Source organism: Silene latifolia, chromosome 9, assembly GCF_048544455.1.
Source record: "Silene latifolia isolate original U9 population chromosome 9, ASM4854445v1, whole genome shotgun sequence".
NCBI lineage: Eukaryota > Viridiplantae > Streptophyta > Magnoliopsida > Caryophyllales > Caryophyllaceae > Silene > Silene latifolia.
The window spans coordinates 11,458,927-11,486,211 of NC_133534.1; the positions used below are offsets into that span (position 1 = coordinate 11,458,927).

The following is a 27,285-nucleotide window of genomic DNA, read 5'->3' on the forward strand; positions in this document are numbered from 1 at the left end:
ATATTCCTTACTAATCTTAGAAAGTAAGACATTTCCAAATAATCGAAGGTAGTATTCTGTAAGTCTGTAATCATATTATTGTATAAAATCGTTGTAAAGCGTTTAAATAGTTATTTCGCTGTATTCATTTTAAAAACGGTCTTGATATATAATTTGTGGATATAATGTCGCCAGGAATCGAAACGTGGTCGATTTATAATTTATTGTTGTAGGCCTTTCATGGATATTGATGTTTTGATAGTTGCATGATTCTAAATATGATGCGCAGAAATTAATGTGACTCAAATTGATTGGTGAATGATGAATTTTAGGGGGTGTTTGGTTGGAGCTTTTGGAATGGATTGGAATGGATTCAAACCATTCCAATGTTTGGTTGGAGCATTTTGGAATGGAGTTAGATACCTGATGGATTCTAACTCCATTCCAACCCCTTTGAATCTCATACCCATCTTTCTCCCCAAGGTTGCAACTCCATTCCATCCAACACATTATTATTCTCATTCCCGGATTGAACCAAACAACTTTAAACAGGTTTGGGGTTCTAACTCCATACTTCATTGGAGTTAAAATCCATTTCATTTCATACCTAATAATGTTTGAACCAAACGCCCCCTTAACTTTTGATGAAAGTATGGAGGCAGGATAGTGTGTCCACTGGCACTCCATAGTCCATATATGTCCTTTTCGGCTAATATTCTTGTCCCTTGACTATTTGATTAAAACAAATTTCAATTAATAAAAAGTTCTCCGTATTAATTTGGGTCGGTTTTGAAAATATTACTAGATTAAATTAAATTGGATAAGTAAAATCGTGACTCATACTTGTTTAAAAGTAGTCATCTAAAACTTAATTTAATCTTGTATAACACCGCCTTCTTTGTAACACAAATAAATATCAACATAATCACACTAAATCCTTTCCTTATTGCTTAATCCTGATACTTGCACGGGGCGATAGAAAGAGTAGATACAGGCCGATTGCCCTGATAAAACAAGCATCATTTCTCGACAACTTCTTGGATTCGATATCCCTTGACTAATAGGCTCATCGTTCTTTACTCGCACACAAAACGTGTGTATTCCCCAACGAGTGTCATTTGAAGGTTTAGTGCGTCATTTTAAAAAAAATTACGGAGTATATACAATCAATTTGAATTATGTAAGGCTAACTGTCCAGAAAAAATATTCCGTATAAATGATAGTACATCTTAATCTGTTAGTTTGTAGTATAAGCTATGTACAATATATAATCAGCATCAGTCCATCTCTGGTAACTAAAACAACCAGTACTTCTTCCTTGGTTTTGGCGGAGGGATTGCTGCAGCAAACAAACTCGGGATTATTACCAATATATTAAAGAGTTCTGGAACATCAAAGTTTCTAATAAAAAAAAAAACTACTGCATTGAAGAGAATGATTTAAAATTTTACAAGGAACAAACCTCGTATTTCATAAAGTGAATTATAGTGAACCTCAGACCAGAAGCTCAACCATAGCTCTGCAATATAAATTTGAAATCGAATTAAGTGTCAGTAAAGTCAGTAATCAGTATTATATGAAAGTTCTGAGCTGCCTCGAAAGATGTGAGGCAGTCTGACCGAGCCAAGCCTGCTAGAGCTTAGGGTGTATGGTTCAAAATGACTCCTGTCACTGCTTTGCACCATCCTATTTAGTCGGGATTCAACCCAGGTAGAACCAGAAGAGCAACAAAGCTCTCTCTAATGAGTTTAAACATATTTGCATTTCCAGTGACTTCGGTGAGTCGAACTGGAGACCTTTGGTTAAGCTAAAACATTATTCCGAGGAGTTGATCAAAAATGTTCAGGACTGTTCACGGATAAAAGACCCCTTCTCTTAAATAATCATAAAAACAGGATAACTAGCGCCTAGTCAATTGACACCACACACACCCCTCTTAGAGTCCCCTCCGATCTTGTACTGAACATTGCCACAGTCAGTAACAACTAAAGAGGAAAAAAGGAGCCGATTTCAAATGGCTAGTTTGAAAAAAAAAAAGTTAATAGTCACGGCCCAAAATCGTTGTGATTGACCATTAATTGATCCGAACAGCGCACTCAAAATGACTTGAACCCAGCCCCAATGATGGGTTTGCCGAGACAGGCTATAGGGTGGTTTGTTAGCTTCATTTCTGTAAACCCTCAGCTCCATCGTAGTTTGACCTAGACCACACTAAACCCTGAGGCAAACCTCTGCATTGAACATTTGAACCAACCCAAGCCTAAGCTCAGTATGGCTTAGCTCAATCTTAACTTTTAAACCATCATCATTACTCAACTGCATATAAATCTTGCATGTACAGGGGGTCCATGCCTATGGGGTTCGTTTGCAAACTACTCTGCCAAAGTGTGTCGCTTATAAACCTGATGGTGTTCTACAAACTTGAACTCAACAATGCTGCACTTGTATAGTAGTGCCTATAAAGAGGCTCTAGTTCAAAACAAGGTTGGGGGCTGGACATTTGCATGATACAATATTTACCCCTAGAGGTTTTCAATAGACTCATAAGGTGAAGCTGATGACCTTCTCTTCCTTGACTGCTTGACATATAGTAGCTTTTTAAAAAAATCATTTAAATTCTTTAAATATATTGTAGTTTCATTATTGAACTTACCAAAATATTGGAACTTAAGGCCTGACTCGACCAAGATTTGAGAGCTTATTTTATAAACCAAGTGAAATTTGTAAAGCTCACCTTTTTAGTATTTTTTGAAATTGTTTTTAGTATTTGTTAAGATGAGTCGAGGTGTGAGTCTGTGGACTGTGAGTGACCGAGTGATACTAGACTTTGTTCTAAAGTTAATTGGTTGTGTTTGATTTAAGAAAGTTGGTTCTATTTTTATACAAAGGACAGGGACGGAGGGAGTAATATTGCACAAAGTAAAGCATTTACCTCGTCTGGGTGGCTGGTTTTGTGGAACAATCTCAATAAAACATGTGTCTCTGAAGGAAGTTAAAAGGCATATCTTGGCAGCAAACTACACGATAAATGACACCACTTAGTAAAAACACATTATCGTTCAAACAAAGTGAAGAACAGAAATCACAGTAAATAGTACAATCGTTGCAAGCAAGATAGTTTTTTCATTAGTGGAACTACGTTTGCTCCATGTCTAAACTAAGTTTTCCGATCTCTCCAATTATTTTTTGTAAAGTTAGCTTCATGTTATGCTATGTTAGATTACGAGCATCGTATCTATATTCTATCGGATAATCGGATTCATATATTTAAATCTCGGCTTTGGGTTGGCGGTATCGGTTATTGCGGCCTAATCTCGCTAAATGCAGTAGAATGTGGTTGTGGTAAACTTTAAAACCCCGAAAATTTCAGGGAGATAATTTATTTGGCTAATTAGCAAAGTAGAGGATTTGGAGACAGGAAATGGATCGCCTCTATCTCCCTTCTATAAGGGAAATTAACATCCTTTCAACATAGGAAAGATTTAAAGAGAATATTTACTCCCTTCGTTCCCCCTCCACTTACCTTACCTCCTTTTCCTTTCCTACTTCTCACTTCTATTATTTCCAAACATACCCTTATTTGTTGCCCATTCATACATATCTGGTGGTCAATTATCAGTCTTCCGCAGTTTCATACCTTACTGAGCATGTTTTTATTACAGTTCATCACTGACAGCCTAATTTTGTTAATCAGGATCATGATATCAAATGCAATCATTTGCCCAGCATGAACGGATGAAAAGACGAAAAGAACATGATATATGACCTAACTTTGGACATGGTAAAGAATACTGACCCTATCTGCAGCTGCCTGAAGTGTTACATGATCTCCCCATTCACCAGATCTGCAATAGAGTGGAGGAACCCCCAAAGGTTTCAGCAAACCATCACTAAACAAAACTACAGAAGAAAGTAAATTAATTAAGCAGTAGTTGAATTTATATCCTACTTTCCCATCTTCTTGTAATAACGCTTGTACTTCATCGGGATATAGCCTTCATACAATGACTTGTATTCCTTTAGCTGGAAGAAAACGAATTAACAGCGTGTCAGCGTACATTTCAAAGTTCTGAAACTAAATATATATTTTTTTTAAAAAAAGAAAAAAGAGCAGCTGAACATCTGTCTAGATATTTTTTAATGTTATATCAAACTTGTTCAGTAGAGGATCAAGCGGTTCTGCTTTATGAACACAATAAAAAAATAAGCCTAAAACTCTTTTATGACTTTGATTACTGAAAGCCTCTTAGATTCCAGTTTGGGACTAGTATTATAAGGTTAGAATCCACACCCGATGACACCGACAGTATTGCTCAGTTCGATAAAAATGCATTTGAATTTTATTTTATTTTGGGTTATTGTCTGATATTTTGAATCTTCTTAAATTTGATTCCCTTCTAGTCTTCTATCATCAAAGTTTAACTTCTTAAATTCGAATTACAGATGTGTGTATGGCTGTACCTGCTTAACCACTTCTTTACGCACAAACTTGTGATGTTGGGGCGACTTGAACATTTGATCTGAGAGTGCACGGAACTGCAGGAGGTAAAACAAAGTTGGCAAAAGTACAAAAACATATCATTTGTAACTAAAAGCCCAGCTCCACTAACCTGACAATTTCCATCACCAGCGACTCGAACCTCGAAAAGACCATAAGCCTGTAGTCTGAAAAGATTCAAGAAATCAAAAGGAAGCATGAAGCAACAACAACAGTTCATCAAAGGCCAAATCAGTAGCTTTAACTACAATTGCATACATGTGTCAGAATATACGCAATTGTGAGAAGATAAATTATCCACACAATTCATGAAAAATGTAATATCAACAGAGTAAGCCTTTCGTTTACCTTTGTTGCTCTATATAATAAACATATATAAAATTTTAAATGATACTTCTATCTAATTTTACGACAAGTTCTCCAACATGTATCCAAGTTGGACGGAAGCAAATTGGGAAGGTATTATTTATGGGACTTTCCTAAGATCTCCTATAGTGAACATTGATACAGTAACTGAAGAATGAGACTATGTTGCTGATTTTCGGCATAAATTGGGAAATTTACAACAGGAATAAAATGGCTCTGCTAAAAAGGATATGGAGCTAGGAACCAGGAACTAGGAATCCATTCAAGACACTAAAGCAAGCAAATTACCTCTGGAAAAGACGTTGATGATCCGAACTGGCATCGTTGAAAGTGGGAAAAAAGGAATTTACTCTTGGGACAACCTGTAATTGGGAAGGTATTGAATTGAAAATAAACCCTCAAATTAAGGAATATTTTATAACTAGGACACCAAAAATAATTAGTCTGTAATAATATTTGGTATACTAAAACAATAGTAATCGATGCAATTATGCATGTATGGCAATTTGATTATAATGCCGCAAGAATCTGGAATGGTTTGATCAAGAAGGAAGCTTAGAAGAAGGCAAAATACTAATTCAGACCCCATATACATAAAGGGAAAATAGAGGCATAAGTGCATAACCAGTGTGAAGGATAAAGAAAGACATCAACATTTGAACAGTAAGCAAAGTCATAGAGATTACACAATAAAAAAAGTGACACGTCGTGTTTTAAAGGAATGCCTAGTACATAAGATTAAACTCGAACCAAAAGATCTCAGAGACATTCAAACTATCTCTCAATATGCATTTATCCCATGAACAAGCAAAACGTGATGTTTCCGAAGAAGTATCTCAAACCATAAAACCAGATATCGAATCCAATGAACTTTAGAGTTGGCCACGGACCGGGATGAGGCGGGCTCAAAGTGGTTGACCCTGAACCGGCCCTTGGGCGAGTCATTGGTGGGCCAGGGCAGGGGTCTGGTCCGATTATCATTTTTTTTGTTTTTAACAAGCCAGGTGGGAGGGGGGGGGGGTGTTCTTGGACTCTGAACCAACCCGGACGGTTTTCAAGGTCGCACCAGGTCTCAACTCTCAAGCGCACCAGCCAGGCCATATTTTCAATAACCCAAGAGGCATGCCCGACCGGGCCGACACGTGCAATTGGCCACCTCTAGTAAACTTACATTCACCTATATCCGGACACAGGTTCAAGTGTAGGACGTCCAAAATAATTTATACTGGTTAATATCTTTAGCTTTAGCCTGAAGAGGAGTATCTAGGATTCTAAGAGCTATGTTACTCCGACACAGGTACAAGTGCAGGACATGAGTACATATCCAAGTATCGGACTCAACATGACTCAATTATATAAACACGAGGACCCTGATATGGGTGAGGGGGCACCTCTTCAAAACCAAAATTAAGTAAATTTGAATAGTTAAGAGCTTTTAAAGAAAAATAGAGCGACATTTGAGAACTAAGGCTTAAAATCATCAAATATCATACTAAATGTTTCATAAGTCTTATACGACATGAAAAAATAATGATCTTACCGGAACAGGAGCGAGATTAGAGAGACGTCGAGCGATAGCGCCATCTAATTTAGAATACTCTTCTGTTAGCATAAGAGCTATCATTCTGTCATCGTCTGTATCAGGCTGACTACTTCGTGAAGTTGAGCTGGAACATTCACTGTGAAACCCATTTGTCATGATTTAAGACTACAACCTTCTAATATCAACAAAAGCTATGGAAAATCAGGAATGCCTCAACTTTGATAAGTGAAATAAAGAACTCCAAGACGTGTATCTGCAAAAATGATTTGTGAGAAAAATTAAGATCTTGTTAGATGGAGTCAAGAAACAAAGATTAATTCCAGTACAACAGACACATCACGAGGATACAAAAGGAAGGTTCATAAGAACATTTTACTGGAAGACACTTTCAGAATAAGGCACGTATTCTCAAGGGTATATAAGATAAAACACTAATAACAAACCTTCCGAAGCATTTTTTTAAACTTTGAGAATGCATATAAAGATTTGGCATCTTTGAAACGATAAAAGTAAAAGAGACAACACAGGTTACATGGATGAGCACTGACTCCAATGGATTCAAGGGGAAAAAAAGCTCCATAGAAATTGCACTTGAAAGAGTAATTCAGAATCTAATGTAAATGTTAACCTTATACCTAACATGTAGCTTTCTCAAACCCAATATAAACCGAGCACTTTCACCAATAACACAGGTACATTGGGTCATAAAGCATCTACAACATAGGGATAATGCTTTGTACATCAAACCCCCATTTACCATGGCATAGGCTGGAGACTGTGTGACACTAGGTGATCATGTTGTATCCGCGCATTGGCTAGCTACACTAAGGTCTAAAAATGCATCATACCTTACAAATATAGGACTAAAAACCCTCCTTTGATCATACACTCCCTTCGTCCCAATCATTTGTGCGTGTCATTTTAATCAAATGTAAAATAATGATGGGATGGGGGGAGGGGGAGCGGGAGCGGGAAGCTACATAGTAACAAAGGGTAGCACTCGCTAACCCAAATCCGAAAAAAATAGTTAAAATTATCGATTTCTGCTCCAGGAAATCTCTGAAACATGAGGTCATAGCAACAATATTAAATTACAAGATGAAAAATTGCTACCCAAATTTCATTTCTAGCTTTGCCCCGGAATATTAAATATTCCCTTTATCCAAATCATTTGTTTACCTTTAATTAAAATACCCCATCAATTGATTGGGACGGAAGGAGTAATTGATAAGAAACCCATCAATTGATAACTAGCATTCCAAACTCCTGACAAACCTCATAACAATGACTAAGAAACTAATCTATGAAACATTCTAAAGAGCTCCTCTTGCTTAAGACCATCCTAAGTTTATAATCATTTTAGACATCAATCATTAAATGAACCACATAACATGAAAAGAAAAGAGATTTCGCATTAATCATCAGATCAAATCCAATAATGAACATCAATAAAAACCCAATCTTTTTGCCCATCAAATAAAAACCCCAAATAAATGCATATTAAAATCACAAAATCAAAAAAAAAAAAAAAAAAGAATAATCAAACAAAATCAAAAGAAATAATCAGAAAAACCATGAAAATTCATGATGTTAAATTACCTTGGGCGTAAATTCAACAATGTATGATAAATGATTAAAATAAAAAATAACCCAGAATCAAAAAAAAAAAAAAATGATAGAAAGTTGAAGTGATTGATGATAAAAAAAAATACAAAAATAGTTGAATAAATGGGTGAATTGTTGGAAGAAGACGTGTGAGATATGTAAAAAGTAAAGGATTATTTAAGAGAGAATGAGTATATTTGAACGTAGTTGCTCATTCATGTACAGGTTTTACTCTTTCACGGACTTTTTTTCATAATTTTTCCATTACATACCCTTCTCCTTAGAAAACAAGAGAGAAGTTTCTCTCTAATCTTTTTCTCCCTTCATCTTAACAAATTAATCAAAATATAAACAAAAATCATCAATTATGCACATTATTCATAAATTAAACAAGTAATTAATCTAATTTCATTTTTAATACATCAACTTTTTATACCAAATTAACTAATTGTATATTCAATTAAGCAAAATTTACAATTAGGGTTTTATTTAAGAAGAGAGGTTGGAGTGACTGGGGTGGGGACATAGCTGGTCGCCGGAAGGGGATGGAGCAGGGTGGGGGTCGCCTATGTAGGGGTGTGGCTATGGTGGTCGTGGGGCTGAAGTAGGGGACAGATGGTGGTCAAATTAGTGGTGCGTATCAACGTATGGGGTAGAGTATGTAGAGAGGGTGTTGGCTGGTCTGCGGTGGACGGCGTGGGTCGGCGATGGCGGTGGTAGGGAAGAGGGTCGACGACGGTGGTGGTAGAGACGGGGGTAGCAGATGGTGGAGGGGGAAGTTATGGTGGACGAAGGGTGGTTGTTTGTGGGATGAATGAAAAAAATTGTTTGTGGGGAATGTGGGCAGGGGCGGTGGAGGTGGTCGGCGATGGGCGAGGTGGCCGCCAGTGGAGTGGATTGGCCAGAACGAAGGTGGCAGGCAGTTGGTATAAGGGTTGGAATAAGAGGAGTAAATGAAAGAATTAAAATGAAGGGTATAATGGTCATTCCCGTCCATGAAAGAGTAAAATCCGTCCATGAATGAGCACCACCCTATTTGAATTGTTTATTGTATTTGTAGTCGTATTTGCGCGTATTTAAGTATGGCATGCGCAACCGTGTGAATTTTTAAGGGGTTGCGCCCCACCGGCCTGCATCCTTTGCTATGACCTTTTTCGGGTCACTAGAAGCGGGATTAGCTCAGAAAAATAAGGGGGTTGATTTATATCGACAACGTTTTAGTAAATATCGACGACGTTTTTCAAAAAAAAAAAAGACAATAATTGCCCTTCCACCCATCAAACACTTTCTCTCTCTAAAACATTTCCTCTCAAATTCAACTAAAAATCAACTAAATTAAAAAAAAAAAAACCAACAACAACAATTAACAACATGACGGATCCCGAATCACCGGTACTTAAACAACTTAATCGCTTCATTATTTGGTTAATTTTTTTTCGCACCGTTAAATCTGTTCTGTAACACCCGCGAATTTCCCATTTTGACATTTGAACTTTATTTAACCGTTCAATTACCTTATTTTATATTTTTAAATTATTTAATTTAATTAATTTATTTCAAGCACGATTTTAATGAAAAGAATATTTTAAAGTACGTATTATTTAATTATATTTTGGGACATTATTTATATAAGAATAAATGTATACGTATTTTTGGTCGGATAATAATAGTGACGATAATAATAATAATAATTTCCGTCTAGTTATAGACCGTCACATTTCTACTTGTGAGATTAACCTTTCTCGACCTATCCTATTTTGACAACACAACACACCCACCTAACATTTTACACCCCACCTCTAAAATATCTCTCTTACTATTATTGTTATTATGTATTATTATTATTATTAGGGAAAATGCACGCGGTGCCCTTGAAGTTTCGATTTTTGCCCGAAATACCCAATTTTTTGTTCCGGAAAACTTTAAGCGGCTATAGCTCGTGTCTACGAATTCAGAAAGTGATAATTTTTTTTTTCAAATCGATCATCTTTCCGAGAACTACGATTTGAAAAAAAAAATTGTCATATTTAGATCCCGTGGCTAGGAGTTTTTGTACGTCAAAGTTTTTTTTACCGTACAAACTTTGAGTGGCCATATCTCTTGGTCACGAATTCCAAACACGACAATTTTTTTTTTCAAGTCGTAGGTCTCGAAAAGATAATCAATTTGAAAAAAAAAATCGTTACTTTCCGAGCTGGTAAACACGAGTTATAGCCTCTTAAAGATTTCCGGATCAAAAAATTGGATATTTCGGGCAAAATATCAAAGTTCAAGGGCACCGCGTGCATTTTCCGTTATTATTATACATCATTATTATTATTATTATCATTATATATATATTATTATATATGCTACATGTACTATTAGTATTACTATATTATGGTTATTGTTACTTTACTGTATTCCCAACCCCACACCCTGCACTCCCCTTTTTCCTCTTCTCCTTCCTTGCGAGAAAACAAAACAACAGCAGTGAACAAATAAGAACCCGTACAACACCATTTTTAGACCTTCAACCATAGATCCCTCCTTCATTCCTCAACCAAATTCCATGAATTTTGCACTAATGGCTTCCCATCTCGTCCTTCTTCTTTGTATGTAAGAAAGATGACATCTTGCCCCTTTTTCTGTTCGGCCGTCCCTTCTCAGCTCGATAATCCTTGCCGAATTCGTGTATGGTGTTGCCTAGGAGCAAGCTTGGGCGGTCTGGAGTGTCCTTGAGTCCAAATCGAGTTCGTCGAAAGAGTTAAAGGTAACGGTGATAGGTTACTCGACAATTAGTCGATAATTCGCTCCATAAATTCGTTTTAACTCCCCTTGTATGTGAAAGTTGTGTTCTTTATGTTTACTTTCATGTGTATGGTTAATTGAGTGAGTTTAGCAAGTATTTTACATGTTCTGAACAACTGTTTTCATGGCTCGGTTCGTTTAAAAGGATTCGACCTTTATTTGTATGTCGGATATGCTCTATCTTGTTCGACTGTTGGCTGCTGTTCGAGTAGTCGTGAACACGGTAGGGTGTGGTCTGTTATGGGAACGATGTCAGTGCAACCCACGGACTGTTTTGGGACTGTCGAATGGGTGGTCATTGGGAGCTGTGTTTAGGCTTGGTTGTATGTACCTCTGGTTCTGTTTTTGGATTGATTTTGGGACAGAGTATAAGGCGGTGTGAAGGGTGGTTATGGGCAGTCGTGAGTTGTGGCTGGTGCGTGATGACTGAGTGAGTTGTGGGCAGATGCGTGGTGGCTATTTGGGTGAGGGTGCAAGGCCATTTGGGTGCGGCTTGATCTCTGTTTTGGGGACGTCGTGGGTGATGTTGGCTGTGGACATGGTTTAAATGGGTTGGTTGGGTCGTTTAAGGACTTGTCAAGTATGGTTTCGGGTGGTTGTTTAGGTTGCCTTGAGGACGGATGTGTGGACGGGCTTACAGGCTGAGTGTAGCCGTGGGGGAGTGTTGGTGAGGGCGGTAGTTAGTGGTTTGGTTGGTGGCCACTTTAGGTGGTAACCGGGTTTGTATGGGGTCGGGCACAGTGGCTGGTTAAAGTCGGGTATGGTTGGGTATGAAGGTCGTGCAAGTGCGGCCAAATGACATGTTGAAATCGTTTCATAAATTGTTTTGGCGCTAGTTGATTTATTTAAAATGTGATGACCGTCTCGTGTTTTATATTACGTAGCTCGTTGAATATCATTCCTTTACATATTATTTAAATTGGACTTGTCATATTTACCTAATTGGGTTTGACTTGTTAATCTGACTGGACTCCTCATATTTATTTATTTGGTCTTGCATTACTAATTTGATTGAAATTGTTTTATTAATATGGTTGGACTTGCCTAGCTACTTGTTGGGCTAAGTTTGTTATATTCATTGGGTTGGTGATGGTTCACATGTTGGGCTTCTTGTGATTTCTAGTTTTGGGCTTCGCGTGGTTTGTCTATTGGGCTCATTAGTGGGTCTTATAGGCTTGGTCACATTTTATTCCGTAATTTCATATAACGTAAACTATTCTTTGTCACTCATGATATTTTATTCAACCGGCATGTTAAATCATAAAATTGAATATTTATTATTATAAGTCAAGTATGAGTTATTTATTATTAAATGGTTATTTTGGTGAAGAGTCATATTCTCAATAATGTCTTGAATTGTTCTGTTATGAGAGTCTCGGTCCTATCGGATACTAGGGGTGAGCTATAAGCCCTCTAGTTGCGATATGATCGTTGGGATTAATGTTCCCATCTGTACTCATGGTGAGATGCAAGCCATGAGTATGAATGTGACATTAAGGATCCCGTATCATATGATGTTTGCATGATCATTCTTACTCCTATTGTGACTCAAGTGTGACATTTTACATTGTGTGACTACTTGACATTCCTTATCTATTTGCCCTCGGACATTGGGTCACGGTTAGGTGCCATTGTTTCCGAGTTGAGCTATTTTTCCTTCCGCCTCTTCGGACCGGGGGTCACGGTTAGGTGACAAGGTTCCGATTTGAGGTTACTCGACTTCCGGGCACGGTTAGGTGTACCATGTTTCGAGTCTTGGATACGATTTGGTATCGTGTGTCGAATCGGGTGTCGTCCATCCCAGAGTACGGCGAGGTTTAGACTAGGACCGTATTATGATCGTTGTCCTACCAAGAGGTTGGAGTCTAGAGGGTTGTCTTGTTTGAGTTCATACTAAGTATATGTCTTACACTTGTTGAGTCGTGTCAACATGAGTGGGTTGACTTGGTGGTTCTACTTCCTTGATTGCATATGCATCCTCATGCACCATGCCTATTCTACTAAGAAAGTATTTTGCCTGTTTCACCATGATTGTTCATTATATCTCCTCATTCTTCATTGTTCACATATGTTGCATGATTAATATGATTGTTTAAGTGTTGTTTGTTACCTGCCTTTCGACATATTGTGGCTGGGAGAACCTTGAGTTACTCCCCACTGACTGTGGCTTTCATGTTTACATGAATGACAGGTTTGAAGATGCTTACGTGGGGAAGACGTGTGGGCTAGCGAGAACTAAACCCTTGGACCTTAGTTTCTAATTTAGAAACCCTTAATTTGTTTATTCGTGGGATATCTTTTCCCCGCTTTCTAGACTTGGGTTGTAATAACCTAAATTTGTCTATCGTAGTGTTTGTTTCATTTCGTTAGTGGCACCCGCGTGCTAATCCTTAGTTAGTAATTTAAAAGTTTTTAAAATCTCACTAAATTCCGCATTAATTTATTAGTTATATTTTCCGCTTTATCGCGGGGTGTCACAGTTCGATAATTAATTTACGTCACGTATTAACTTAGTAATAGCAAACATTACGATTTTTCTGCATAAATCTGAAATTTGTCCCCCGAAAGTTGAACCATAGACCAAAGTTGAAATCCAACGTTCAGCCCATGGTCCAAAAGTTGGAAATCAACGTTCACCATGGTCCAAACAATGAAAATCCACGTTCGCCATGGACCAAACGTTGGAATCCCACGTTTGGCCACGGTGAATTTTTTTTTTAAAAAAAAAAAAAAAAATCACCGTGGCCAAACGTGGGATTCCAACGTTTGTCCATGGGCAAATGGCGAAAATCATCGTTCCTCCATGCCCAAACGTCCAAAATTCACGTTTCACCATGGATGAAACAACCAATTCTCACGTTTCATCCATGGTGTCCCCTTCCCCATTTTTTTCGACTCAAATTCGACACCAACAACAATATTATTCGACATATAATTGACTTATTTTACGCAAACAACTATACAATCCCCCTACTACTAAGAGAATAAAATTCTCTTAGGGGTTGTTTGGTTACCCACTAAATAATGCAGGAACTTAAATTCATGTGAATTGCAAAATGGGTATGTTGTTTGGTTACCCCAATTCACATGAATTGGAAGTTCCCATGAATTCTAATTCCTCCACAATGGAGGAAGTTGCTTACTTAGGCCCCTCTACATAAGTTAGAATGCCTACATGAATTACACTTCCTTCATGGTAACCAAACAATTTTTTGCAATTCACATGAATTCCAAATTCACGTGTTTTATGACTTCCTAGGCAATACAAATTCCTATATTCAACCAAACGACCCCTTAATATTTTCCCGCCCAAGTGTTTTCCCACTTTGATGGGCTTGTCTTATGGATTGTAAACAGCATAAAACACGTTCTAAGTTGGGCCCTTGACTTAAACTAATTGATTTTGCATTGATTTGGCATCATTACTAAAATTCTAACGTGATAATTCTTGGAATCTTATACAAATAAATTATACTTTGACTTTTCTAATTATACAATCTTATATGGAAACAAACTATAATTTGCCCCACAAATTATGCAATGCTAACAATATTATTTCGAAAATCTCAAATCACAATATCTCGAATCACAATAAATTACCCCCAATATACAATATCTCATATCAATTCATCAGAGATAAAATCCGAAAAAATAACATCATATCATTTATCCCTAATATATTATGCAATCTTTACAACATATCAATCCCCCTTACTACTAAGAGAATAAAACTCTCCTAAATTGCATAATCCACATATAGGCCTATTTATTTGGATATTAAATCATTGGGAATGAGAATGAGAATGGATAACAACCTACTAAATTGTAGTTAAACTACATCCCGCTATATTATGATAATCTAGGGTATTATTATATAATCTCCATAATTACGCACTAAAATTATTATGCAATCATCTCCATAATTATCATCCTTCATCAGTTAATACATATTCGATCTGATGATATAAATCTCACGAAATTTATGCCTTTAGTGAATATAATAATATAATATTTATTTTTTGAATAAAGTTGACAACGTAATTCAAGTGAAAGTCATTAATTTATTCGGATTAAAAGTGTCGACTTTTCTATTTTATTTATTTTAATAGTAAAATTTTATCAATATGATCCCCAAGAAACTGAAAATGAGTTGAAACTAATATTCTAATAAATGCAAATATATTTAGCAATTACATCTAAAAGTTATCGTGCTGTAACACGGGGTCCTCTAAATGCAAACATATCTAGCAATTACATCTAAAAGTTACTATGCTGTAGCACGAGGTCTATACTAGTTACAACTAATTAGCAAGAGATTGGCAACAAAAACAACAATACAATTACAATAATACAAACAACAATCTATCTTTCAAAACTAATTACAAAGCTAATTTTTAAAATAAATAAATAAATAAACGGATATGAACAGTAGGGGTGGCGACGGTAACCGGCAGTGGCGGCGTGGTAGTGGCGGCATCTGGTGGCGGTGTGGTGGTAGGAGGTGGTGATGGTGTTTCATGTTAGGAATATTTGGGGATTTTTGGAGTTAGAGAGAAAAGAAGAGAGTTAGTGAGATATGAAGGGCAAAATTGTCTTTCAGAATGAAAATGTCATCGATATTTACGAATTGGGAAAAATAAGCGCGTAAATAGTAAATTAATCCATTAACTTAGTTTAATTGTGAGATTCAATCCCTTATATTTAAATTGGGGTGATTAAGCTCCTTACCTTTTGCAAAAAGTAAAATTAAGTCCCATATCAAATTCGCATGATAAATTCATTTTCTCATACCGTAAAAAACAAAGTTAGTTATGTTTTATTTAAATCAAAATCGGATTTTTTAAATGTAAATAAAATTATGTTTTTAAATTCTAAAAAAATGAAATATTTTATTTTATTTTGAGAAAATTGTTGATTACAGCCTTATAAAAACAATTTTTTTGAAAATTACAGCCTTATATAATTTCTTTTGAAAATTACAGCCATAATATCACTTTTCTTTGAAAATTACTCCACGATGACGTTTCCGGTGAATTTTGTCAAAAAGTGACCGATATACCCTTGCATATTTGTTTGCCTACTTACCCAAATCTTTTCACTTTACCTATCATTTACCTCTCATTTAACCCCAAACCTCTCAACTTCCTCACCATTTTTACCAAAATTGAAGAACCCTAATTATTTTTGGGGAAAATTGATGATGAAGAACACCCATTAATTTATGGTATGTTTGGGTATAGACATTTCGTTTGCAAATACATCCTCCGTATTTGGGTCAAATTTAGTGTGGGAGATGAGAGGATTTGAATTTGGATTTGATTAAATCCAAGCAAATTTTGACTCTTCATAAAAACATACAATCTGAAATGACACCCTAACCCCCCGTCTTTCTAAAATTCTTCATCAATGACATAAGCATGGTTCTCCTCGCTCCGTTATTTGTTTAGAGCAGCTCCATCATCTCCTCTCTTTGATAACTTTTTCTAATCTCTCTCCTTGATTACTTGTTTTGGGTATTTTTAGCAAATTGTTGCAAAAATCAATTTTTTTCTAGAAATTATTAGATTACTGTTGTTTTCAAACTTACAAATCGATAGTTTAATTAAGAGTTGAGGATTTGAAAGTTTTGCGATGGTTGCTGCTGCATCAAAATCTGTTTTCTCTTTGACACCGCTTCAGCTGACGTTGTGGAAGTCTCAGCAGAGTGCCCACTCCTTTGATTGGTTGGGTGCGGTTCATATCTTTGGGTTGGGTCAGACTATGAACGGGAGTACTTACCGTAGTGTGCTTCGATATTGACTGGGTGTTCCGTTATTCACGGTATCTAGGCCTTGTTCTGCTTGTTCTCGGGTTTTTACTGATGATGTTTATGGGGACCACACTGTTTCTTGTACTGGTACTGTGGGTGTTAAGCATCGGCATAACCTCGTTCGTGACACTTTATTCGACATCTGTTATAGGTCTGGTATTTCTACGGATAAGGAGGTTGATATCTGTTTGGTTGACGGACATGGTGGCTCTCTTCGTCCTGCGGATTTGCTGCTTTATTCCTGGGACTGAGGGCGTGATGTGTGTGTCAATTTGACAGGGTCTTCCCTCTTGACTCAGACTGGGATGACCGATTTTGTGCCCGGGCGGGTTGTCGCTGATGCTGCTCAGCGTAAGTGTGCTAAGTATGGGAATTTATGCGCGGCAGCTGGTTATGGTTTACTTCCCTTCTCTTTCTCTTCGCTTGGAGAGCTGGGTTCAGATGTTGTTGCCTTACTCAAGCGGATCCAAAAATTCTCGGCATTGCAGGATGTGGGGGCTCGGGTTGCCGCTTATATTTTTACTAGACTTAACTTTGTTGTTGCTAAGGGTGTGGGAGCCCAGATTGTTTCTCAGCTCCCCACCAATTTCATGTAAACTTTTATTTTTCTATCTATGATAGCTGCGCGCATCCAATAATAATAATAATAATAATAATAATAATAATAATAATAATAATAATATTATTATTATTATTATTATTATTATTATTATTATTATTATTATTATTATTATTTTGGTGGAGTCCATTCTAGCATCAAGACCCAAATTTTGCTCACCTCTGAGTTCTCTGAAGGATTTTTTCCTTTCAGATACTCTGGCTTACCTTTGAACACTGCTCGCACCACTGTGGATATGTATGGTATTCTGATTAACAAAATTCAAGCTTCCATTCAGCACTGGTCTTCCTCCAAATTACTCTCTTATGCAGGAACACTTCAACTCCTTAACACAGTAGTCTTTGGTCTTGAAAATTGTTGGTGTGCCAATGCTTTACTCCCCAAGAGTGTGATTAAAACCATTAACAAGTTGTGCAAAAACTTCTTCTGGAATATCAAAACTACTGACAAAAGGATGGTTGCTAAAAGCTGGTCTAGTATCTGCTCTCCCCCAGCTGAAGGAGGTTTTGGTGTTAAGGAGCTTCTTTACTGGAATAAAGCTTTAATCTCCAAATGGTTATGGTTGCTTGATAAGCCTCCTCATGAGCTATGAAGTGTCTGGCATAATGCTTATAATTTTTCCCATTGTTCTATTTGGGATACCCCTGTTCAGGACAAATTTAGTGAAAGTTTCTGGAGTATTCTCAGTGTTAAGGGTGATCTGCTGACTGCTACTGGCTCCTCTTTAGCTGCAAGGGCTCTACTCCAAAGCTGGTGTTCTGGTGATAAATTTAGTGTTACAGCTGTTTATAACTGGTTTAAGCCTTACATTCCTATTGTCCCATGGCATAGTGGCCTTTCACATAAGGTGGTGATACCAAGGCATGACATTATCTCCTCTCTGGCATGCCAACAAAAATTGGCGACTGTGGATAACTTAATTTGAAAGGATTAATCATTCCTAATAGATGTATCTTCTGCAAGCAGATAATGAGACCCATGACCATCTCTTCTTTGCTTGCTCTTCTTCACGGGTGCTCTAATGGTCTGGGCTCATCTTGCTAGTCGAAGTAACAATTATAAACAAGAGTTGGATTGATGCCTACACAAGAATTCTCGTAGGCATTGGAAGCATATCTGGGTGCTTAGCAGCTTTACTTGTGCCATTTATACAATCTGGAAAGAGCGCAATTGCAGGATTTTCAGTGACCAGGAGCATAATGTGCAACAGCTGCTCTATCAAGCAAAACTAACTATTTCAGTCTCTTTGCTTTCTAGATCCTCTACTAGTAGTTCTCATCGCTTTCTTACTGCTTCGAACTCTTCTTAGCCTTTTTCTTTTAGGCTATAGGGGCTATTCTTTTGTAAGATTTTATCCTTTCTTTTTCCCCAATTTGTGGATGAATAAAGGATTATAACTTATTGCAAATAATAATAATAATAATAATAATAATAATAATAATAATAATTTTTACTTCCTTTCTCCTTCTCTTCGCTGATGCTGCTCAGCGAAAGTGTGCTAAGTATGGGGATTTGTGCGCGATAGCGGGTTATGGTTTCCTTCCTTTCTCCTTCTCTTCGCTTGGGGAGCTGGGTTCGGATGCTGTTGCCTTGCTCAAGCGGATCCTGAAATTCTCGGTATCTCAGGATGCGGGGGCTCGGGTGGCCGCTTACATTTTTACTAGACTTAGCTTTGCTGTTGCTAAGGGTGTGGGAGCCCAGATTGTCTCTCGGCTCCCCACCAATTTCATGTAAACTTTTATGAATCTTTTAATGAAAGCTGCGCGCATAATTATAATAAAAAAAAAAAAAAAAAAAAAAAAAAATAATAATAATAATAATAATAATAATAATAATAATAATAATAATAATAATAATAATAACATTATTCGTGGCAAAGTACTAATAATCTATGACAAATATTTAGTAAATTGTGGAAAGTATATACTTTGATGATATATTATGACAATATTAGTATTGATTAACTACAACTTTTTTTAACGAGCTCCTTTTGTCAGCAGCGCTCAATGCGACCGCAAATTCAGACTTGCATAACAGTACCAATGTGACAACATAGTTAAGCCCGTGAATTTTTCAGATAATAGAACTAGTTAAAGATCCAAAAACAAATACCTATTGGGCTCGTTATTTGTGAATCAGCTAGTCTTGCTTGTGACGGGCTAATCCAGTCACAAGCTTGTGACCTCTCACAAAAAGGGAGAGGGGACAAGGTGGGGCACCCCCATGTGCTTCCCACTCACCTTTCAATGGGTATTTTGTGAGAGGAAACGGTATCCGTCACAAGTTTGTGACGGATATCGCCCGTCTTCAATGAGATTTAGTGTTTGTGAATTTAAATAAGCTCAAATCATGACTCGTTAATTTAAGTGGGACCAATAGTAAAACCTTTATAAAACCCTCATTTACTCACCTATCTCATCCCCATTCTCACCCTCTTTTTCCTCTCTTCCGCATTTAGCCAACACCAACCTCAACCCTCTACTTTAACATCATATCATGGTCATGAACCTTACAATTAAACCAAAATAGTTTTCAAGTTCTACTTTTCCCACAATTTCTTTTTTATTCTCATTCACACCTCATCTTGCTCTTGTGGTTGTTCTAACAAACGTTTCCCTACATCCATTGCCATCAAGCAAGCAAATTCTTTCCCGAGAAACTGGAAATCGCAAAAATTGATGAGTACGATTCAAATATCTTTCCGCACCCTTTCATGTATGATTTCAAGCAAGACCTTTTTTCTTATTCTACACCCATTATCAAGTCAGCAAATATCTTTCCGCACCCTTTCAGTTTTTTTTTTTGTTTTATAGTATTTATTTGTTTATAGTACTCACTTTCTTGTCGTTAACCTTCATCTTCTAGTGAAACGTGTACTTTCTGATTTTTAATTTGCTTAGACTCTTTAGCATGCGTAAATCAGAGAGCGTTGTTTATGTTCATTTGTTATGTTGCTCATAGTGTAGTCTTCCCGATTCAAAATAGCGGGAGCCCCAATTTATGGGGCGAAAATAATAATTTGTTTCACGATTGTACTTAAATATATTAATCTAGCATTCTAACTTCTAACCCCTCTACTTTGTCTAATAACGAGATTCAATTAAACTTTAAACAAGAGTGATTAAGCTCCTTAACTAATGTAATTAATCCCCTTACCAAAATCGTATGAGAAATTCAATTTATCATACCATAAAAATCGAAATAGGTTATGTCCAGGAGCGAATTTAAGAGGCGCCTCGTTAGGAATTTCTATGCTTTAGACTAACTGTTTTTTTTTTAAGTAGCACATTTGGTAAGAGGTATGCAATTGTTGCATTGTGTCATGTGTTCGATTCCTGGAGAAGGCTTTTTTTTAAATATTTTTCTTTTATCAATAATTCATTTTCAATGAGAATTGAATCCAGAACCTCATTTTGAATGGTTAGTGACTTAGTGTCTCAATCATTGAATTATTAGAGTTTATAATTGATCATAATGAAATTAAAATTTGTTATATATCTTTAAAAGAGGCTTCCTTCAATGCTCTAAATTATGTTTTATTAAAAATATTATGTACTCGGTATTTAAGAATGTTCTGATGTACAACTAACCTTTTGCTCATAATTTTTTAGTTTTCATTTATGACTTATGAAAAAAATTAATATGCATAAATTGCCTTATAAAATGGAAATAGTTTATTAAATAATAATGTTGTGCCCTTTCATACCATTTTTTTTGCGTCCGCCACTGGTTATGTTTTATTTAAGAAAGATCAAATTTATGTGCTCTTAAAATGTAAATAAAGAAAATATTTATAAAATCTAAAAAAAATGATTTTGTTTTATATTTTTTTGATAAAATCATTATTTTTATTAAAATATATCTATATTACCTAAGATTAAAGTAGTAAATAGGCACATATATTTTTGGATTTTCTCAGTTTTAAAATGAACAATAAAAAAATATACATTTAAATAATTGTTAAAAAAATAGGAAAATATTAAAAAAAAAATTGATAAAACTTAAAATATTTGAATATTTAAAAAATAATTTAAAATCCTCTCTAACTGATGTGAATTCATTTTAAATTTTAATATCTTTGTTACCTTTTTTCCCCTAATTGTATAGATTGTAAAAAAGCAGTAAGGATTATCTATCTCACTTGTGTGTCCCATTGTGTGTGCCACTCCACTCACCTTTTGACACATCACTCGTTGCAAAATAAAATATTGCAATAATTATATTAATTTGTTGATGTGTTAGAAGGTGATTGGAGTGACATACACATTATGACACCAAATGGGACAGATGATCCCCACTCGTAAAAAAATATAATCAATTTCACTTTTTGTACTATAATATATCTCAAATTCTCATTTGTGACGGTCGATATTCGTCACAAGCTTGTGACGGGTCAAATAAAACCCACATGGGAGGATAAAGACAAGTCATTTGCGATTCCGTATGCATTCTACTTTTTGTCTTATCTGTGAGACCTATTGATATTGAATTTCTCATAAGATTTTGAGTAAGGAGTTTAATATCACTTTTTTGTATACTTATGGGGCTTAATCACTATAATCTAAACAAAAAACTCTCATAATAACTATAGTTGTATTTCTTGTTTTATCTCGATTTTGTAGGAAAATCACCGATTGGAGCGATTTTTACCTCGTTTTGCATGATCTAGAGGAGATTGGGATGCTATGCGGGCCCATGACGTACCATAGACGGTCTCACGGCCTATGGAGGTCCTACAAAGCACGTCTAGGTGATATTCAAGCAAGGCAAAGGAGTCTTAAGAAAAGGAATGAAGACTAAGTTATTTCCGGCCTATGGAGGTCCTACAAATACCTTACTCTTGTAATTAAGAGGGTACAAAATCCTATATCAGAATTTCATCTAATTAGCCTTAGTCCTTTGTAATTATTCTTAATCTTTCCTTAATCAAGTTGTTAATCTAATAATTGGTGACATAATTTTCATATTATTAATCAAAGGCTTCATCTTTTATTCTCATCTTGTTATGTGTTGGTATAATCTCTAATATCTCTTTATTCTTTCATTAATCTTTATTTAATCTAATTATTTTCATTGGTAATTGTTTAGACTAGGTGTTTGTGTTTACATATATGTTCAATCTCCTCCGTATTGTTAGTAGACTCGTAGTTAGTCTAACTATGAGTGAGTAGTCTTATACCAGGGGTATAGCCGTATAGGGGGATTATGATGTTAATTAAGAGATGATCTAGATTGTTTAATGAGTGGTTTAGTTTTTATTCTATTTTTAAATCTTGCACATAAAAGTTTGATGAGTTGTTTGGTTAAGAAATCTTCATACTCATGAATCTCTTGCATGCTAGCTATATATAAGATCGAAAGTCGTAGCTAGTATTGGACCGTTTTTGATTTAGTATGGAGGTCGAATAAGAGGGAAAGCACGTTGCGACCGACTTAAGGCCGTTTTATAACCAAGAGGGACGCAATATTGCCTAAATAAGTCCCGAGCTTTAACATCCCCCGACTTTACCGATCCCTTATGAATATTCATATGAACCCGACTAATCCTAGGTTTCCCTTATTATCGATACATCCTTTCTAGTTAATCCTTGCTTTAATTAATTTACTTTAGCTCCTTAGATTTAGATAATCAATTTAAACCCAAAATTACCAGCTAGAGTAGACTCCATAACAATCATCATCCTCGTGAATTTCAACCTCAATTAGCCCATCACTTTAGTTGAGGTTATATTGTTTGATTAAGTGTGACGACATTTATGTACATCATGTTAGTAAGAGGTTGAGCAAGAATACATTGGATTATATGTATCGAGTACAGTTATTGTTAGGTCCACATCATCGTACGTGTTTAATCGGGTTCTTATTGATTCATCTCTGATAACAAGTTGAGTTGAACTCGGTTCATATAATATTATCATGGTCAAGTCCTGTTATCAACGTTAAGTTTTTCCTATATGCTTGACAGGGGTAATATTTTTAAGTCAAAACGATCGAATTCGAATTTAGTTATGTTGTTATCTGTTGAGTAAATGATTTATCGGGTTCCATTGAATTTACTTAAAATTAGCTCATGATTAATTTATTTTTTCTGTTTCGGTTAGAATTATCTATAAATAATATAAAAAGGCAAAGTAAAGCATAAAATTCCACATTCTCCCTTTTAAGTGCATTTTATGAAGCCACATCATCATCAATTATATGAAAAAAAAAAAGTTAAAGTTAAATAGATTTGGAGCATTAAATATAGTTAGAGGCTTAGAGCATAAGAAATATTAAATTTTGGCTTTGTATTCTTAAAGTAAATTAATCTACAATTTTATTTATACATACAATAATATTAAAAGACATGTTTACCCTTCAAAAAAAAGAAGCATGTTGAGTAAATAATTGAAAAGCATTTTGCATTTGTAGTCTATTGTGATGTTACCTCACAATCATATAAAATTATTAAAATAACTCTTCCATATAAATAGAAATAATTAAAATTGCTTACAAAATGTCTCATTATATATTTTGAAACATACAAATTAAAGAATATCAATGGGTCGATCATCATCATTATTTTTAATTAATTGTGTATATTAAATATTTGATAAGTTTTAAAATTTTAAAAGTGGCGTATCTACAAATTTACATCAAAGCCTCATAATTTATAGTCAAAGCTTCATAATTTATAGCTAAAACTAACATTTTAATTAAATTTTTTATAAAAGAACATTTTAGTCAAAATCAATTAAATTCTTCATGCAAATTTTTTAGTTTCTTTTCATATGATGAAATGTTGGTTGGAATTTGGAAATATCGTATATTTTTCTTATGTCTTGCGCGTTTATATATATATATCAAAACAAAATCATCATTTATGTCTTGGGCATTTATAATTCTCACCATATTCTTTCATTACCCATCTACAATAGGTGGATAGCATTATAACATAAACCAACCATGTTCTTTCACAACAATGTTAATCATTCAATCTACATTGAATTATCGTTCGCAAATAAAAATATAGAAGTTTTTATTTTGAAAAAACATGTTTTAGATTGAATTAATAGCTAATTACCGTTTTTAATGAAAGAACAATAAGAGGTAAATAAATTATCGGGACGTAAGGAATAAAAAAAGAAGAGCAAAAACAAAATCAACGATAACAACAGCAATAACAACAACAACAATAATAACAATAATCGTAGAAAACAGTAACAAACGTAACAATACTCGTGGGAAAATACCAATAATCCGTGGTAAATATTTAGTAAATTGTGGCTATATATACCTAATATAAATATACTCTGACGATATATTACGACGATATACGTATTGATTATTAAAAACGTTTTTCTTATGAGGTCATATGTCTCCAGGACCCGGTGTGATTGTTAATCCGGGATTTCATAATACTACCAATGTGACAATATAACCAGTCCCGTGAATTTCACGGGTAATAGAATTAGTTTATAATTATAAACAATGTTAACAAAAATGAATTTACTATCAATCAACACAAAATCATTAACCACAAATCTACAATAATGAGGATATTTGGGCGTGGGGCCGGTTGATGATGACATGGATAAGCTGTTTAATTATTTTTTTTTTTTTAAAAAAAGTCAAACTCGTTACTAAATAGAGACGACCCCTCCTCACCCTTCTTCCCCACCACTCTCTTCTACTCCTGCTTCTCTTCCTTCTTCCTCTGTAAAAGCTCAAAAATGGTTTATTCACCTGCAATTAATTTCACCAATAAGATCGTCATGTCCAAAAAACCTTTCTCTAATCTCCAGCCTATCAAGATTAATACCATTTTTCTGACCTTTACCAACAACAAATTTGCCAAAATCCAACTCCCAAATCTCAAGAAATTTTCCACTTGTACTTCCATTGTTCTCAAATCTCCCATGGTTAAGTTTGTTCAGGAACATCCATATCTATTTGTGGCACTTGCTTGTTTTGTTTTCCACTTGTACTTCCATGGTTGCTCATTGTAAGCTCCTACCATGCTTTTTTGAAGCTTTCCTAGAGTTCAACCCAGCACTGAACATGCTTATTGCTTTGGCTAAGTTTGTAGCTGATATCATCGATAAGATGAACGAGAAATGAAGAAGAAGGTAGTAGTTATTATTATTAAGTAAATAAAGTAGTTAATTATGGGGTAAGTTGTTAGTCGTTTAATTAGGAAGGAGTTGATGTTATCTATGGAAGCATGACGTTAATTAAGATCTTTCAAGAATATTTTCATCTATGTTAGATAGAGATGTTTTTTTGTAAAACAATGTTGTTAATTGCTATGAATCTATGAATTATGATGATGTATGTATGGCCTAATTAATATTTATGGAGTATTTGTTTGCCTTAACACTTTTTGTGCATTTTATGGTGTGTTAAAGTTTGTATTTTTCCTTCATATTAGATTAAATCAGCAAGTTAATATGATTCTACTGTTTTAACACATTATTTTTAGTGAGGTTGTGTTTCAAATTTGGGTGAATTCGTCGAGTAATTTTTGCTGTTGAATGTTTGTTTCGGCTGTAAAGACGGTCGAATTACGGTGATAGAATGTTCGATGACGCGGATTAATTATTAAAGGTATAAAATCGTCGATTAAGTTACAATCAAAAGCTGAAGGCGGATATGGACGGAGTTTAATCAGTAGTTCATCGCTTATTCTGCATCACAGTCATTTATGATTAGTTTTGTTTTTCAAAAATATACAAGGAAATATAGTCGAGGTCGCCTAACATGATTCGTGGTAAGAGACTAGTTTACGGAAGGACTGAAGCGAATAAAACAGAAACAACAAACTAATTTGGGTTGGGTATAAATGATAATCACTGTGAAGCAATAAACTTTATAACCAACCAATTTGTAACTGGGGGAACGTAGATGATAGAATCGGGATGGACAAATTACGTTCCCCGAGTTACAAATTCAAAACCAAAAATTTACTAGGAAGGGTAATACAGGTTTCTGGACTTGTGGTTACTGTATTATGTCAGTCATGTGTCTGATGTTCACACCAGGTTGAAAAGGTTATTGCAGATTGTATTATTTTGGTTGATAATGTAGTGCCTTCCAGTAGTCCTTTACCAGAGAAAAGGGGTTAGATATTTCTAACTTTCATATATGAAATCCATCAACAAGTGATGGCCGCGAGAATTATGTTTTAGAGCCCAAAATATTTCCTCCCCAAAAGCTCCAACCTCATAACACTAGTCCTAAAATAAAGCTCCGAGCTCTGTAAAAATACGTAAACACAATTTAAAGTCATCAAATGGTGACGATTTATATACAAGAAGATGGAGTAGTTTTGCGTCTCTTATCTGATGCTCTACTCATTCGTACCTGATGCCACTCTTTGTGTTAATACAGCCTAGATATTTCAGCATCACTGAAGAAAGCTATAGACTGTTGCTATAGACTCTTCTCGAGTTCTCTTTGTAATATTTTACTAAAATCTGTGCAAAGTAAACACAATTACAAAGGCAATCTTCCCTTGAAAATTGGAAAAACATTCTATAAATATGAACTGACGTAAATCTGAATAAAAATGATATGTTACGCTTACTCGGAAAAAAAAAAGACATCTGTATTTTTCTGAAATATTGAGAAGTTCATGGGTGACAATGATGGACTGCCCTATCACAGAACACAAATTCTCATTTGTGACGGAGATACTCGTCGCAAGCTTGCTGATATCGTCCTAATTTACGACGATTTAACCCCGTCTTATTCTCTTATTTTAAACTCAATTTTGTGCGCTTCATTGATAAATAGCTCATTTAATAGCTTTATTAGTTAACTAGATTTCACGCCCGTGCGATGCACGGTAACTAAATAATGTTCTGTTTTAAGTGAGCTTTTTTAAATTGTAAGTAGATAATTAATGTGTCGACATTTAAAGTCAATCGGATATGTATAACTTGTTCATTGCGAAATGTTTTGTGAATCAATAATGTTTGGATATGTTTTTGATGTACATATTACGCTACTAATATACACACTAAATAATTAAAAATGGTTTATTTTATCCACAATATTATCGAATGGTTAGAAAATCTATAGAAATTTAATATGGA

The 27,285-nt window shown here is 35.3% G+C and overlaps 2 protein-coding genes and 1 long non-coding RNA gene across 3 annotated transcripts; 2 read left to right on the top strand and 1 right to left on the bottom strand.

Moving 5' to 3' along the window:
• Nucleotides 1-1,142: 1,142 nt before the first annotated feature.
• LOC141599111 (OVARIAN TUMOR DOMAIN-containing deubiquitinating enzyme 12-like) lies at nucleotides 1,143-8,172 on the bottom strand. The gene is made up of 10 exons (XM_074419019.1): nucleotides 7,986-8,172; nucleotides 6,384-6,639; nucleotides 5,132-5,205; nucleotides 4,590-4,644; nucleotides 4,441-4,515; nucleotides 3,929-4,002; nucleotides 3,776-3,824; nucleotides 2,912-2,996; nucleotides 1,442-1,498; nucleotides 1,143-1,318 (listed from the first exon to the last, which is right to left on the bottom strand). The coding sequence occupies exons 2-10, from the start codon at nucleotides 6,540-6,542 to the stop codon at nucleotides 1,275-1,277; spliced, it is 672 nt and encodes a 223-aa protein (XP_074275120.1). The 5' UTR covers nucleotides 6,543-6,639; nucleotides 7,986-8,172; the 3' UTR covers nucleotides 1,143-1,274.
• Nucleotides 8,173-10,389: 2,217 nt separating this feature from the next.
• LOC141602429 (uncharacterized) lies at nucleotides 10,390-13,156 on the top strand. The gene is made up of 2 exons (XR_012524440.1): nucleotides 10,390-10,743; nucleotides 12,973-13,156. It is a non-coding gene; the product is annotated as an uncharacterized LOC141602429 (long non-coding RNA).
• A 3,256-nt stretch (nucleotides 13,157-16,412) lies between these two features.
• On the top strand, nucleotides 16,413-18,134 carry LOC141600589 (uncharacterized). The gene is made up of 3 exons (XM_074420830.1): nucleotides 16,413-16,528; nucleotides 17,402-17,764; nucleotides 17,897-18,134. Exons 1-3 carry the CDS (start codon nucleotides 16,413-16,415, stop codon nucleotides 18,132-18,134), a joined length of 717 nt encoding a protein of 238 aa, XP_074276931.1.
• The last annotated feature ends 9,151 nt before the right edge of the window (nucleotides 18,135-27,285 follow it).